This window comes from Bidens hawaiensis, unplaced genomic scaffold (genome assembly GCF_021521415.1).
Source record: "Bidens hawaiensis isolate Kalapana, Puna unplaced genomic scaffold, B.hawaiensis_p1.1 tig00000888_1, whole genome shotgun sequence".
NCBI lineage: Eukaryota > Viridiplantae > Streptophyta > Magnoliopsida > Asterales > Asteraceae > Bidens > Bidens hawaiensis.
In genome coordinates, this window is record NW_027491051.1 from 4,968,651 (window position 1) to 4,981,093 (window position 12,443).

The 12,443-nt window shown below is 33.6% G+C and overlaps 1 protein-coding gene across 1 annotated transcript; it reads right to left on the minus strand.

The window, feature by feature from the left end:
• Positions 1-321: 321 nt before the first annotated feature.
• Positions 322-2,075, minus strand: LOC143544158 (chalcone synthase J-like). The gene is made up of 2 exons (XM_077036314.1): positions 1,825-2,075; positions 322-1,381 (listed from the first exon to the last, which is right to left on the minus strand). The coding sequence occupies exons 1-2, from the start codon at positions 2,000-2,002 to the stop codon at positions 387-389; spliced, it is 1,173 nt and encodes a 390-aa protein (XP_076892429.1). The 5' UTR covers positions 2,003-2,075; the 3' UTR covers positions 322-386.
• Positions 2,076-12,443: the final 10,368 nt, after the last annotated feature.

Consider the following 12,443-nt stretch of genomic DNA (forward strand, 5'->3'; position numbering starts at 1 on the left):
CTGGCTCATTTGGGCGGGATTGTTCCCGCCTTGCTCATGCCTTCACGTGACTGCTGAAGTAGCTAATCTTGTACGTGTAGCCTTGCTGTCTGCGGGTAGCCTTCCCTGATGGCTTGTATCCGCAACTGCGGGAACAGGCGGGGTACTTCACCATTGGGAGGCTTTCCCTACGTGTACAGCTTGCGTACTGCGCGTAAGATTCTATGAGCATGGTGGGTCCTGCGGGAGCAGATGGCCTTTGCGCAGACAACCCTGTTCAAGGTGAGTCTTGCGGGACCAACTGGTCTCTGCTGGGACCTACCTCTTCAGTGTACATGTCTTTATTGACGTTATTTATTCCAAACATGTAAGCCATGCATAAAATAAGAAATATAACTACATACTAATTATATGGACACACTACGGAGAACCACTGTCTCAATAGTGAGCCCCGGTCCGATCCCAAACAACACACCCCACTCTAAACCCTCTCCAGTGCTTCCGAGCCCGTGCGTCCTCGACGAGTGTCGCATTTCATTAAGAATAAACAGCACCGAAACACCCCACATATTCCCATATTCACGAAGCACGCCTCTCGACGCCCGTAGTTTATCCGGATCAAGGCCTAGTTTCTCCTCCACTTGGTCCAATATCGCGGGCCCACCCGGATGCGCAACCCAAAAAACCGAGTTCCAGTCCATGATATTGAAAGGTTTAAAGGCCTCAACCAAGAGTTTTTCAATATTGTTTGAGACAAGTCTAGGGATTCTTCCACTTATGTGAAATACAAGCCCAGCCTCTCGTGTGTGTCCATCAAGTACACCATGGCTATCCGGGACAATAGTTTGGGAAGCCGAAACAATCTCAAATAGCGGCTTTTCGACACCAGGCAATGGGTCCGATCCGACTATCATGGCAGCAGCACCATCACTAAACAAAGCCCTCCCAACAAGGTGATCAATATTGGATTTATCAGGCCCATGAAAACTTACTACACTACTCAACTCCGAGCAGACGACCAACACACGAGCCCCCTTGTTGTTCTCGGCTAAGTCTTTGGCCAACCTAAGAACCGAGCCACCTGCATAGCATCCGTGCTGGTACATTACAAAGCGTTGGACCGAAGGGTGAAGATCCAGGAGTCTTGTGAGCTGGTAATCCGCTGCTGGCATGTCAACGCTACATGAGGTGCTGAAAACCAAGTGTGTGATTTTGGACTTGGGTTGTCTCCATTCCATAATGGCTCGAACGGCGGCTTCTTCACCGAGCTTTGGTACTTCCACGACCGCTATATCTTGTCTATCGTTTAAGGATGGCGCCATGTAAGTGCAAATATTTGGTTTCTCTTTCAGGATGTCTTCGGTTAAGTACATGTATCGTTTTTTCACCATAGATTTGTCACCTACATATGATCAATAAATGAAATATTGTTTTCTCACAATTAACAACAGTAATGAATTGTGATCGGACCTAGTGTGTAGGGTGCCAGGTTAATCAACACCGCGTTTCTTTTATTTCATATGTACGGCATATCACGGTTTCTTGACCTGCCACTGCCATGAAGATTTTAAAACACTAAACCCCGAGATTTTTGAACTTACTTAAAAACCAAATCTATACATTTTGTATTTGAAAAAAAAAATGTAATTTGGTATCATTTGGTTTATACGTCAATAACTTTTACATGGTCACTATTAAATCAAAGATTCATTGCATCTTTAAAACCAGAAATTCGGATATTAACCTAATATGAGCTTGAAAAACATTAATCCACGATCACAACATTACTTGGGTTTGCCACTAGTTATGATAGCATGCTAACAATCATATGAACATTTTACTTACAAATTCGTTTGAACTTTTCTTTGAGCTCTTTCATATGCTCGCTTTTTGTTACACGGAAGTAGTAATCTGGGTAAGTGCTTTGGAGGACACAATTAGAGGGTGTCGCGGTCCCAATGGCCATTATTGTGGCTGGACCTTGTGCTCTTTGCGAGTTTCGAAACTCTTGAGCGTTAACCATTTTCGAGTGAAGTTAAGAGCTGGTTTGTGGAGTGATGATTGCTTTGGGGCAATTTATAGGCAACCCAAGTTTGGGAGATGGTTATGAGATATGCAATTCCCTATCTCATAATTGTCCAAAAGATATATAGAAAAAAAAAAGATGATCACGTTTAACTTATGATAATGAAACTTTAGGTTAAATTTATTAATCAAGGAGAAAACATTAAAACTCATTGTAAATGAGAGCATTTTGATATTTAAAATATTTTACAAAAAGAAAACAAATTTTCATTCGTGGAATCTATTTAAGTGGTAACATTTTTGTAAATAACGTGAAAATATTTGAATAAATATGTTAGTATAAGTGAATACATGAAAAAACTCATAGTCACTAAACGTAGCCTATTCACCAAATATAATGTAGTCACTCGCCTTATTCATATACTTATATGTTGCATACATATAAGTATATTCACATATATACTGGCCGTTGTTGCTTGTAAGTTGTAACAATGCTATTAAAAACTGTGATAAATATAATGTTGAATCAAATTCTCATGTGACATATGTTAACCTCACTAATTAAAGTGTGACTCTGTAAAAAAATTATATTTACCTTTTGAGCTGATCTATCTTATTTTACCCAAACACATACAATATATATATATATATATATATATATATATATATATATATATGGTAGCGTGACAACTTGACTAAGGCAACAACTTAGTAACTCTCGCAATAGCTTAGTTAAGGCGACAACATGGTTATGCGAGAACTGAGTTAGGGCAACAACTAATCCGCAATTAATAACTTAAATGAGCGATAACTTAGTTTGTTGCGAGAATTAATTAGCTAGGAGGGGGCGATAACTCGATGCTTTTGTTAGGATTTACCAAGTTCACTACTAGAAAATGCCCTACTTCCTACATCAGTTTCCGTTGGAAATGCGTAGGAAATCATTGTTTCCAACACATTTCCAACAAAAACAGGTATGTGAGAAAAAGTCTCGTGGGAAATATTTTGTTACACATTTCAAACACATTTTCCAACACATTACCTACAAAAATATATCGTTGGAAGTTTCCAACGCATTTCAAACACATGTAACCAAAACTTTTGTTTTTAGTTTCTTACGTATTTCCTACACATATTAATATATTTTCTTACGCTTTTCTTACACAATCTAATTAGTTTCGTTCTTTTATTTTATAGATTTTTCTACGCATTTCCTACACATCTAAATTGCTTTTGTTTTTACTTTCCTACGAATATTGATTATATTTTTGTATATTTCTATTATATGCATTTTCAATGCAACTAACATTAATTGTAATTTTTTTGCTGCATATTTAAAAAAGTTTCCAAAGAAATAAATAAATAAATCTGGATGTTTTATGCTAAAAATGCATAAAAAGTGAAGTATAATTTAAAACATATTTTACAAATCAACCACATATACAACAATTTGAATTAAAAGGTTCACAATACAGAACTAGCTTTAGACGGATTGAATGCAAAATCAAATTACTAATTTGCACAAGACTCAAAATTTCTTATACTCTGCAAGCTTTTGTATATTTTCTTCATTTTTCATACGCTTGTTTTCCATTTCTTTCATTCAATGTTACAAGTCTTCTCTCGCCTTCCGTTCATTTTCTGGTTGTTCTTCCATTTGGGCCAGTTGGTGTCAATATTCATCAGCCAAAGTCTAATCATTTTCAAAATAAAATTTGATTAGTACAAGCTCCAAGGTTTTCCATTATATAGAGTTGTTAGGTTATATATCAAACAAAACACCTGAAGATTATAATCAATGTAGGCAAGTATTATAGGTCGGGGTTCCATGGACAAAAAATGTAATTGTACTTTGAAGAAGCTGCATAAAATTGAAACATGAAAGCGTTAAACTTGATTGTAAAAGATACAATAGGGATATTGAACCAATGTGTAGAAATTAACTACAAATATATCTAAAAACGATCCTTGCCATTATTAAGAAACGTCAACAACTTATATAAAAGATAAAACTTAACAACCATGTTGATTGAAAATCCAAAGACTCACATTGGCATTTTGTCGAGCAGTTGGCATGCATAATTTCTAAACAATGTAGAAATATCGAGAGGAATTTGATATAGAAATATCGAGAGGAATTTGAATGAAAATAGAGCGTGTAACCACATATATATAAAAAGCAGTTATTATTTTTTATAACAAGAAACACTAAATATACCAATAAGTAATAATAACATTGATCATAATAGCTATTATTAAAGAAAACTAGTTAAAAAATACCATGCATTGCGATAGCAAGTCCATAAAAATCCGGTTATTATCGGTTAAGTTTATTACAGTAACGGTACTAAATCCAAAATATAAATTAATAGACAACCAAAATAGTATCAACACTCATATAACTTATGCTAAAGAAATTAAACGCCAAAAATAGTATCGCCACCATAGCTTATGATATGCTTATATTATTAGTATTTCTTTTTTGAGTTTAAGTCGAGCTGTTCGCAAGCTACTTGAGCTCAAATAGAAAAAAGAAGCTCAAAACAAACAACTCGCTCGCTAGTTATTGAGCTCGGGTTGATAAAATAAAACTTGAATTGAGCCAAGCCCGAACCTCAAATAATGCTACTTTAGTTATTGAGCCAAAACTTGAGCCTTGTAAGGGAAGCTTTTTTAGGCTCGTCGAACCTTACTAAACCTTGTGTATTTTTTAGTTTCTCTCTTTTGCATTTAAATGTAATAATTTCACACAACACAATCAACTCTTCCTTCGCTTCACTTTGCACGGAGGATCTCCTTTGTAGTAGATCCAACTCTTATATTTACATACACACACATGCATACAGACATAATAACAATAATAATTATTATATAATCATATAGTTAAATCAAGAGGTGGCAATATTAATGGGTATGAATTAGATAATGAGTCAGAAAAAGTTTGGGTCAGAATAAGATTTTTACAAAAAAAAGTTTGGATGAGTATGAGTCAAAATGGATAAAGTTAACCCATCTTGACTCACGTAAAAGTTATAATACAAAGGGTTTCAAAAACCCAAAAAAAAAAATTCAAAAAAATCAATAAAAATATAATAATTCAAAATATAAATCAAAAACGAAAAAAAGTAAAATAACTAAATGTTTCCCCCGTCGTCCTCGTTCATTAAAAAAATCTGGTTTAGTCTCGATTTAGGTTCGGTTTTTTGTGGTTCTTTTTTCGTTTTGGTCGGTTTCAATGTTTTTGGTTTCCATTCGGTTCCAATAAAGTTTTCGGTTTATTAGGTCTTGTTTGAAATAGAGTAGGATGAAGCTTGTTTTAGTCCATTTTAACCCATAAACCAACTCATTCTAAACCATAACCAAAGTCACTAGTGTTTTTCCAACCAATCTTGACATTCTTGAAAAATTGTTTTGATTCATCATGACATGTTTCAATTTTAAAAGTTATTCATATTGACCCAAAACAACTCATTTGGGGTTTGTTTGGCCACCCCTAGTTACATCTTAGAGATTGTAATGACACTTGACGTTGGGAATTCGATGGGGGTGGTGAGATAAGTACAAACGAGTTCGAGCTCAGCTCCTTTACACCAGGGCCGGCCCTTAGGGGTGGCAGGGTGGCCGACAGCCACAAACCCGACACCCTGCTAGGCCCGAAATATTTTTTTTTTAATTTATATGTATTTATATTAAATACAATATGTGTATTTAATGTTAAACTTATTTACATAATTACTAGTTTGCTCTAGTGGCAAATGGGTAGTACTCCCAACCAAAAGGTTATGAGTTCTATTCTCATGTGAGACATTTTAATCTTATTTTTATACAAAAGTTTTTTACCAAACCCAAAGTATAACTTAGTAACCTATATAAAATTAAATATTTAAACCCAACAAAATACTCATTTTACTTAAGGCCTAAAAAATTTTCGTCTTTGGCCCAAAACTTTTTTTGCTTTCTCGGAGCCAGCCCTGTTTACACTCATTAGTTATATTTACTTTGTTATTAAAAATAAATAGATATGTATTATCACTAATATATATATACTAGACGGGTGCCCGCGTGATGCAGCGGGTGTTTGAACCTGTTAATCACGTACAAATATAAGTGTTTATGGTTCAGTTAAAACCTTGAAATCGTTTAAATCGGTCATTGGTTTGACTTCTTTTTTCTTTTTCTTTTTTACTTTCGGTTTGTTGGTCGGTTTCAAAATTTTCAAAATGTAATGAACGGTTGGTCCGCGGTTTATATTGGCAACCGACCATATGAAACCAGAAAAGACTGTAAATTAACCTAATTGCAATATGATTTCTTTTGTAATCCTTGTTGTTATTATTTCACGTCATAGATCTTCCATTAATATTTACCATTTATGTGGCAAATTAAAATTATCATTTTTTATTTATGATCATCTCAAGTATCATATTATGTTGGTTTTTAGTTAAAATTGATGGTACATTTAAATTATTAATTATTTTAAACTAAATTTATTATTGAAGTTTAAACTGTGAAACCAAACTGGAACCAGGCCGTTAGCAACGATTCGGTTTCAACTTTTAATGGTTGAGTTTGGTTTTGAATGACAAAAAATCAGTATTAACGGTTGGACTCACATGTTTTACTTAAAAACCATCAAAACCAACACTGAACACCCCTACGTAACATATTAATTTATTTAAAATGAAAAAAAATTACAACAATATCATATCCAAATTAAAGAGAATAAAATGCTTGTTTTTATGGTGCAATTTGTTTATAAAAATATTAACGTACGAAAAGGCTATAGTCGTTTAAAAATCATAGGTGAGAAGTTAGTTTACAAGGTAAATTAAAAACATAATATGGTTAAAGATGAGGGACAAACTTAACTTGTAAGTTGAATGAATTGTGTTTAAAAGACATATTTACCCTTACTAACACATGTATCTCATGCTTTAAGTATTGTAAATTACTTAAAATTGGGTGTCTTAATTTGCCCTTGTTTGGTGTATTATATATATATATATTTGTTTTTTTTCTTTTCTTTTTTTCTACTTTGACAAAAAAGTATTGAATTTTCTTTTTTTTCTACTTTGACAAAAAAATATTGAATTAAAAAGTAAATTAATACATATTACTGTTATCATCAATATGCATTTTAGATTTAAAAAATGTATAATATTATAACAGTAATCTAGTATAAAAAACAATAAATTTTTATACAGTCACTATTATTACTAATAATAAATATAACTAATTATAAATAAAACAATTATTATATTAAAAAGTAAATATCAATAAGAATTAATGCGTTGGAATATTTCCTACATATTTCCTACAAAATCTATTATTTATTTATTTTGTTTGTTTTTCTTACGCATTTCTCACAAAAATGTTAAATAAAAGCGTGCAACCATTATTTTGTTGGAAATGCGTAGGAATATTTACTACGCATTTCCAACACCTTTGCCTTTTGTCATCATTTTATCACAATTTTTTTGCAAATTTATGATTTTCTTTTTTCGTTGGAATTTCGTTGAAAATACGTAGGAAATAGTGTTCGTAAGAAATGCGTTGGTACTGTTCATCTTCTGGCTAAGAGAGATGAAGATCAACGTCTTATGCAGTTCTTGATGGGTCTAAACCCCTGTTATGATACGGTTAGAGGTAATATTCTTATGATGAAACCGTTACCTACTATTAATCAAGCTTATGCTCTTGTTGTTCAAGATGAGAAACAAAGGGAGATTCATTCTTTATCTCCCTTTCCTTTTGAATCTGCATCTATGAATGTTAATACTCATCCTTCTTTTGGGAATAATGATAACAAGAAGATGCAAGTCTGTTCTAACTGCAAGAAATCTGGACATCATGTCAGCAAATGTTACAGAATCATTGGCTTTCCTAAAGATTTCAAATTCACAAAGTCAAAGCGTGGAACTGCTAATAATGTGGAAATTGAATCCGACTTACCTTTTCAACTTTCAACAAATCCTTTTGTTAATAACACTTCTCATGAAACTTCAAATGGTTCATCCTCTATCTCAGTCACACAATACAATGAGTTGATGAAACTGTTGCAGCAACACAGTTTAGCAAAAGATACTCAATCACATCCTACTTCTTCCATTCATGCTGCTAAGTTTGCAGGTATTATGGCTTGTAATTCCACTAATGTTCATACAAAGTGGATTATTGACACTGGAGCCAATGATCACATGTGCAATGATCCAAACTTGTTTTCTAATCTTCACTCTATTTCATCTACTTTTTTGATTGGTCTTCCTAATGGAACTGTTATATCAGTTCATCAAGTTGGAACTGTTATACTTCATTCTAATCTGACTCTTCATAATGTTCTTTTTGTTCCTGAATTCAAGCATAACCTGCTTTCTGTTTCTAAACTGTGTCATGACAATCAGGGTATTGTTTATTTTTCTAATAAAAAATGCTTGTTGCAGGTCCCGTCAATGAAGAGGCCAATGGTTCTTGGTGATCTCCTAGATGGGCTCTACATTCTCAAAGCAAGCAATCCTTCTTTCAATTGTTTCAACACTTCTTTGTTTACCACTTCTACTTGTAATTCTACTGTTTCAAATACTATATGGCATCATAGGCTTGGGCATTTACCAACCTATAAAATGAAACAATTAGATGTCATTTCTAATAAAAATTTGTCTGTTCTTGATCATTGTTCAATTTGCCCTAAGGCTAGGCAACAATGTTTGCCTTTTCCCACTAGCACACGTTCCACTAATGCTATTTTTGATTTGTTGCATATTGATGTTTGGGGGCATATAAAACATCCACTTATAACGGCTGTAAATATTTTTTGACAATAGTGGATGATTTTAGTTGAACTACTTGGACCCATTTACTCGTAACTAAAGGCAATGCATTTGCTGTTTTGCAATCTATCATTGAACTAGTTGAAACACAATTTTATGTCAAAGTAAAATGCATAAGATCAGATAATGCATTTGAATTGGGTAGTAGTACAGAACATGCTTCTTATCTAAGATCTAAAGGCATTGTTCATCAAACCATTTGCCCTCATGCTCATCAACAGAATGGGGTGGTTGAGAGAAAACATAAACACCTTTTAGAAACTTCAAGGGCTTTATTATTTCAATCAAATCTTCCTTTAAAATTCTGGGGAGATTGTGTTTTAACTGCTACTCATCTCATCAATCGGTATCCTACACCTTTACTTGATAACAAAACTCCTTTTGAAGTTTTAACACGAAAGCCTCCTTCATATTCACATCTTAAAGCCTTTGGATGTTTATGTTATGCTTCAACTGTTAAACAAGGAAGAGACAAGTTTCAACCTCGAGCTACACCTTGTTTATTCATTGGGTACCCTATTGCAAAGAAAAGTTACAAACTGTATAACCTAGTTACTCATACTACATTAGTCTCTAGAGATGTGGTATTTTTTGAACACTTGTTTCCTTCTTTACACAATCCTAACAATTCTTCAATTTTTCCTTCAATTCCACTTGAACATTTCAATTCCTTCTTTGATGATTCACCTTCTCCAATTACGGATCCTCTTCCATCAGATTCTCCTATCCCTAATCCTCCTCATCCGCCTTCTCCTCCTCCTGTTAGAAGGTCCACAAGATCCTCTAATCCTCCATCATATTTGCATGATTATGTATGTAATCATGTTCATACTTCTGATTCTCATCTTCATTGTTTTCATACTATCACCAATGAATGTTTGGCCACTACTTCTGCTAATTCTGTTGATCTCTCTAAATCAAGTCAGCTTATTGCTCATCATCTTAATATTTTGCATGAGCCTACTTCATACAAACAGGCTGCACAATTTCCTGCTTGGCAGGAGGCTATGGATAAGGTATTTACTGCTCTTCAGAATAATAACACTTGGTCTATAGTTGATCTTCCTCCTGGAAAGAAACCAATTAAGTGTAAATGGGTTTATAAGATAAAGTATCATGCTAACGGGACCATTGAAAGATGCAAGGCCCGTTTGGTTGTCAGGGGGGGACACTCAGAAACATGGCATTGATTATAATGAGACGTTTTCTCCAGTAGTTAAGATGACTACTATTCGATCTCTCATTGCCATTGCAACTAAATTGAAATGGCCACTATTTCAGCTTGACGTGAACAATGCTTTTCTCTACGGTGATTTAGATGAGGAAATTTATATGTCTCCTCCTCCTGGTATGTCTTTACCATCTAATCAAATTCTTAAACTTCAAAAATCACTATATGGCTTAAAACAAGCCTCTAGGCAATGGTATGGAAAGCTTTCAACTGTCTTAAAATCCAAAGGTTATGTGCGTTCTGCCAATGATTATTCTTTATTTACCAAGTCTATGGGATCTTCCACTGTTCATGCAGCAGTATATGTGGATGATATTTTGGTAACAGGAAATAATCCTGAGGAGATCACAACTCTTAAAGCTTTTCTACATGATGTTTTTCAAATAAAAGATTTGGGTTCTTTGAATTATTTTCTTGGCTTGGAGGTTCACACGCATCCCAATGGGCTTATATTGTCACAAAGAAAATTTGCCAATGACTTACTAGCTGAGTTTGATTCATCAAACCTGGCTATTCAAAATTCTCCTCTACCTTCTCATTTACAATTGAGGTTAAAAGATGGTGATTCTTTTCCTGATCCTTTGAAATACAGACAACTTATAGGCAAATTGAATTATCTCACACATACAAGGCCAGATCTTTCATTTGCAGTTCAGTTTTTGAGCCAATTTATGCAAGATCCTCGTTTGCCTCACTGGTCTGCAGCCTTACACACATTGTCATATGTCAAGGGAACAATTACACATTTGTGCATATTGCATCTTTAATATCATGAGGCTTTTTCGTTACATTTGTGCAAATTGTTGGTCTAAGAATATAATTAACGAAAGTTATATAATTAATGAAAGTTAGGATATAATTCGTGTGGTATTTCCATAATTTAGTAATTATGTTCTTTTCTTCTACGGAAGCATGCATCGAAAAATAAATAAAAGTCAAAGTGAGCAATGGCTTTTGTTTTCTTTGCCTATTTAATTTGGTGTATTTTTGACAACCAAAGAGAATGACTACAACCACTATATAAATAAAAATTCTCACAGGCTTTTGAAAGGAGGGGTGAGCTTTTTCTCCTGAATAACTAGATGCACATGTTTAATACTCGTTATCTGTATCTGTTTATTAGATATAGGTATGGGTACCCAAATTTACAGATTAAAGGTACGGGTACTTTCGGATACATGTACGAGAATTACGGTATTAGTACTCATTTAGAATATGTAAAGACTTTTATTAGGTTTCCAACCCTCATGACTAACTTTCAAACAGATTTTTTGAAACATAATATATATTAGTTGAATATGTTCATTCTCAATTTGTATTGTATATATTCATTCATATATTGTGTATTCGTATATTTTTATTTCATGTATGTGTAATTGTGTATATTATTATATAACATGTATTAACTTTCTTTCTTGTTTTTCTATAAAATTGAGGAAACAATAAACAAATAAAATGAAAAAGGAAAATGGAAAGATGACTAGTGAAGATTAAACGAATGTTGACTTTCTTTGGTGTAAGTTAATTTTGATATATTTTTTTGATACTTTGCATGTTTTGGTATTCATTACTTAATTTTGAATGGGTTTTTTTTATTATGGTTGATTTATTTCATTTTTAGTTTTGGTATTATGTTTTGGTTGCGTATAACAGTTTTGGTTGTGGTATTACGGTTTTGGTATTATCGATAATTGATTGTCGGTACCGTACCGTTACCTAGTTTAGTGAAGTTTTTTTTAAAAAAAAAAGAACAAAGGGGGTACCAAAACGAGTACCGTACCCAGAGTACCTGTACTCGTACCGGTATCCGTACCCGTACCATATAATTCGAGTACGGATATGGGCACCAATATTACTGATTTTAAGTACAAGTACTTTCGGATACACGTACGGGTACGATTCCAATCTGATCCCTATTTGAAAGGCACTAAACAAAGGGTATCTCAGAGTTCGACTTTACACATGTAATATACTACTTAAAACAACTTCAAACTTTAGCATAAAAGCAGTAGAATTCTTACAAAGTCAAACATTAAAGAAAACACAACTAACATTGTCCCTAAACATAACTAATCAATAAAAGTTTAACTTTGATGGATGTCAGTCTTTAACCTGAATAACCCGTCCAAATGCCACCAATTTCTTATTCTTTCCTTGAGCTTACATGTCAGCATGATGTGCATATCAAAATGTTAGTCTCGCAATGACTTCTATAGCTTTACTGCATTTAATTTTCACTCAAGTTATTATAAAAATAAGGCATACGTGTCCGAAAGTACAAAACATACGTCTAAAAGAAAACTTTACATTGCATCTATAGGTTCGCCTAAATAATATAACTTCATTTGTGAGATTTAACATTTAATTGTCTAAATCTTCGC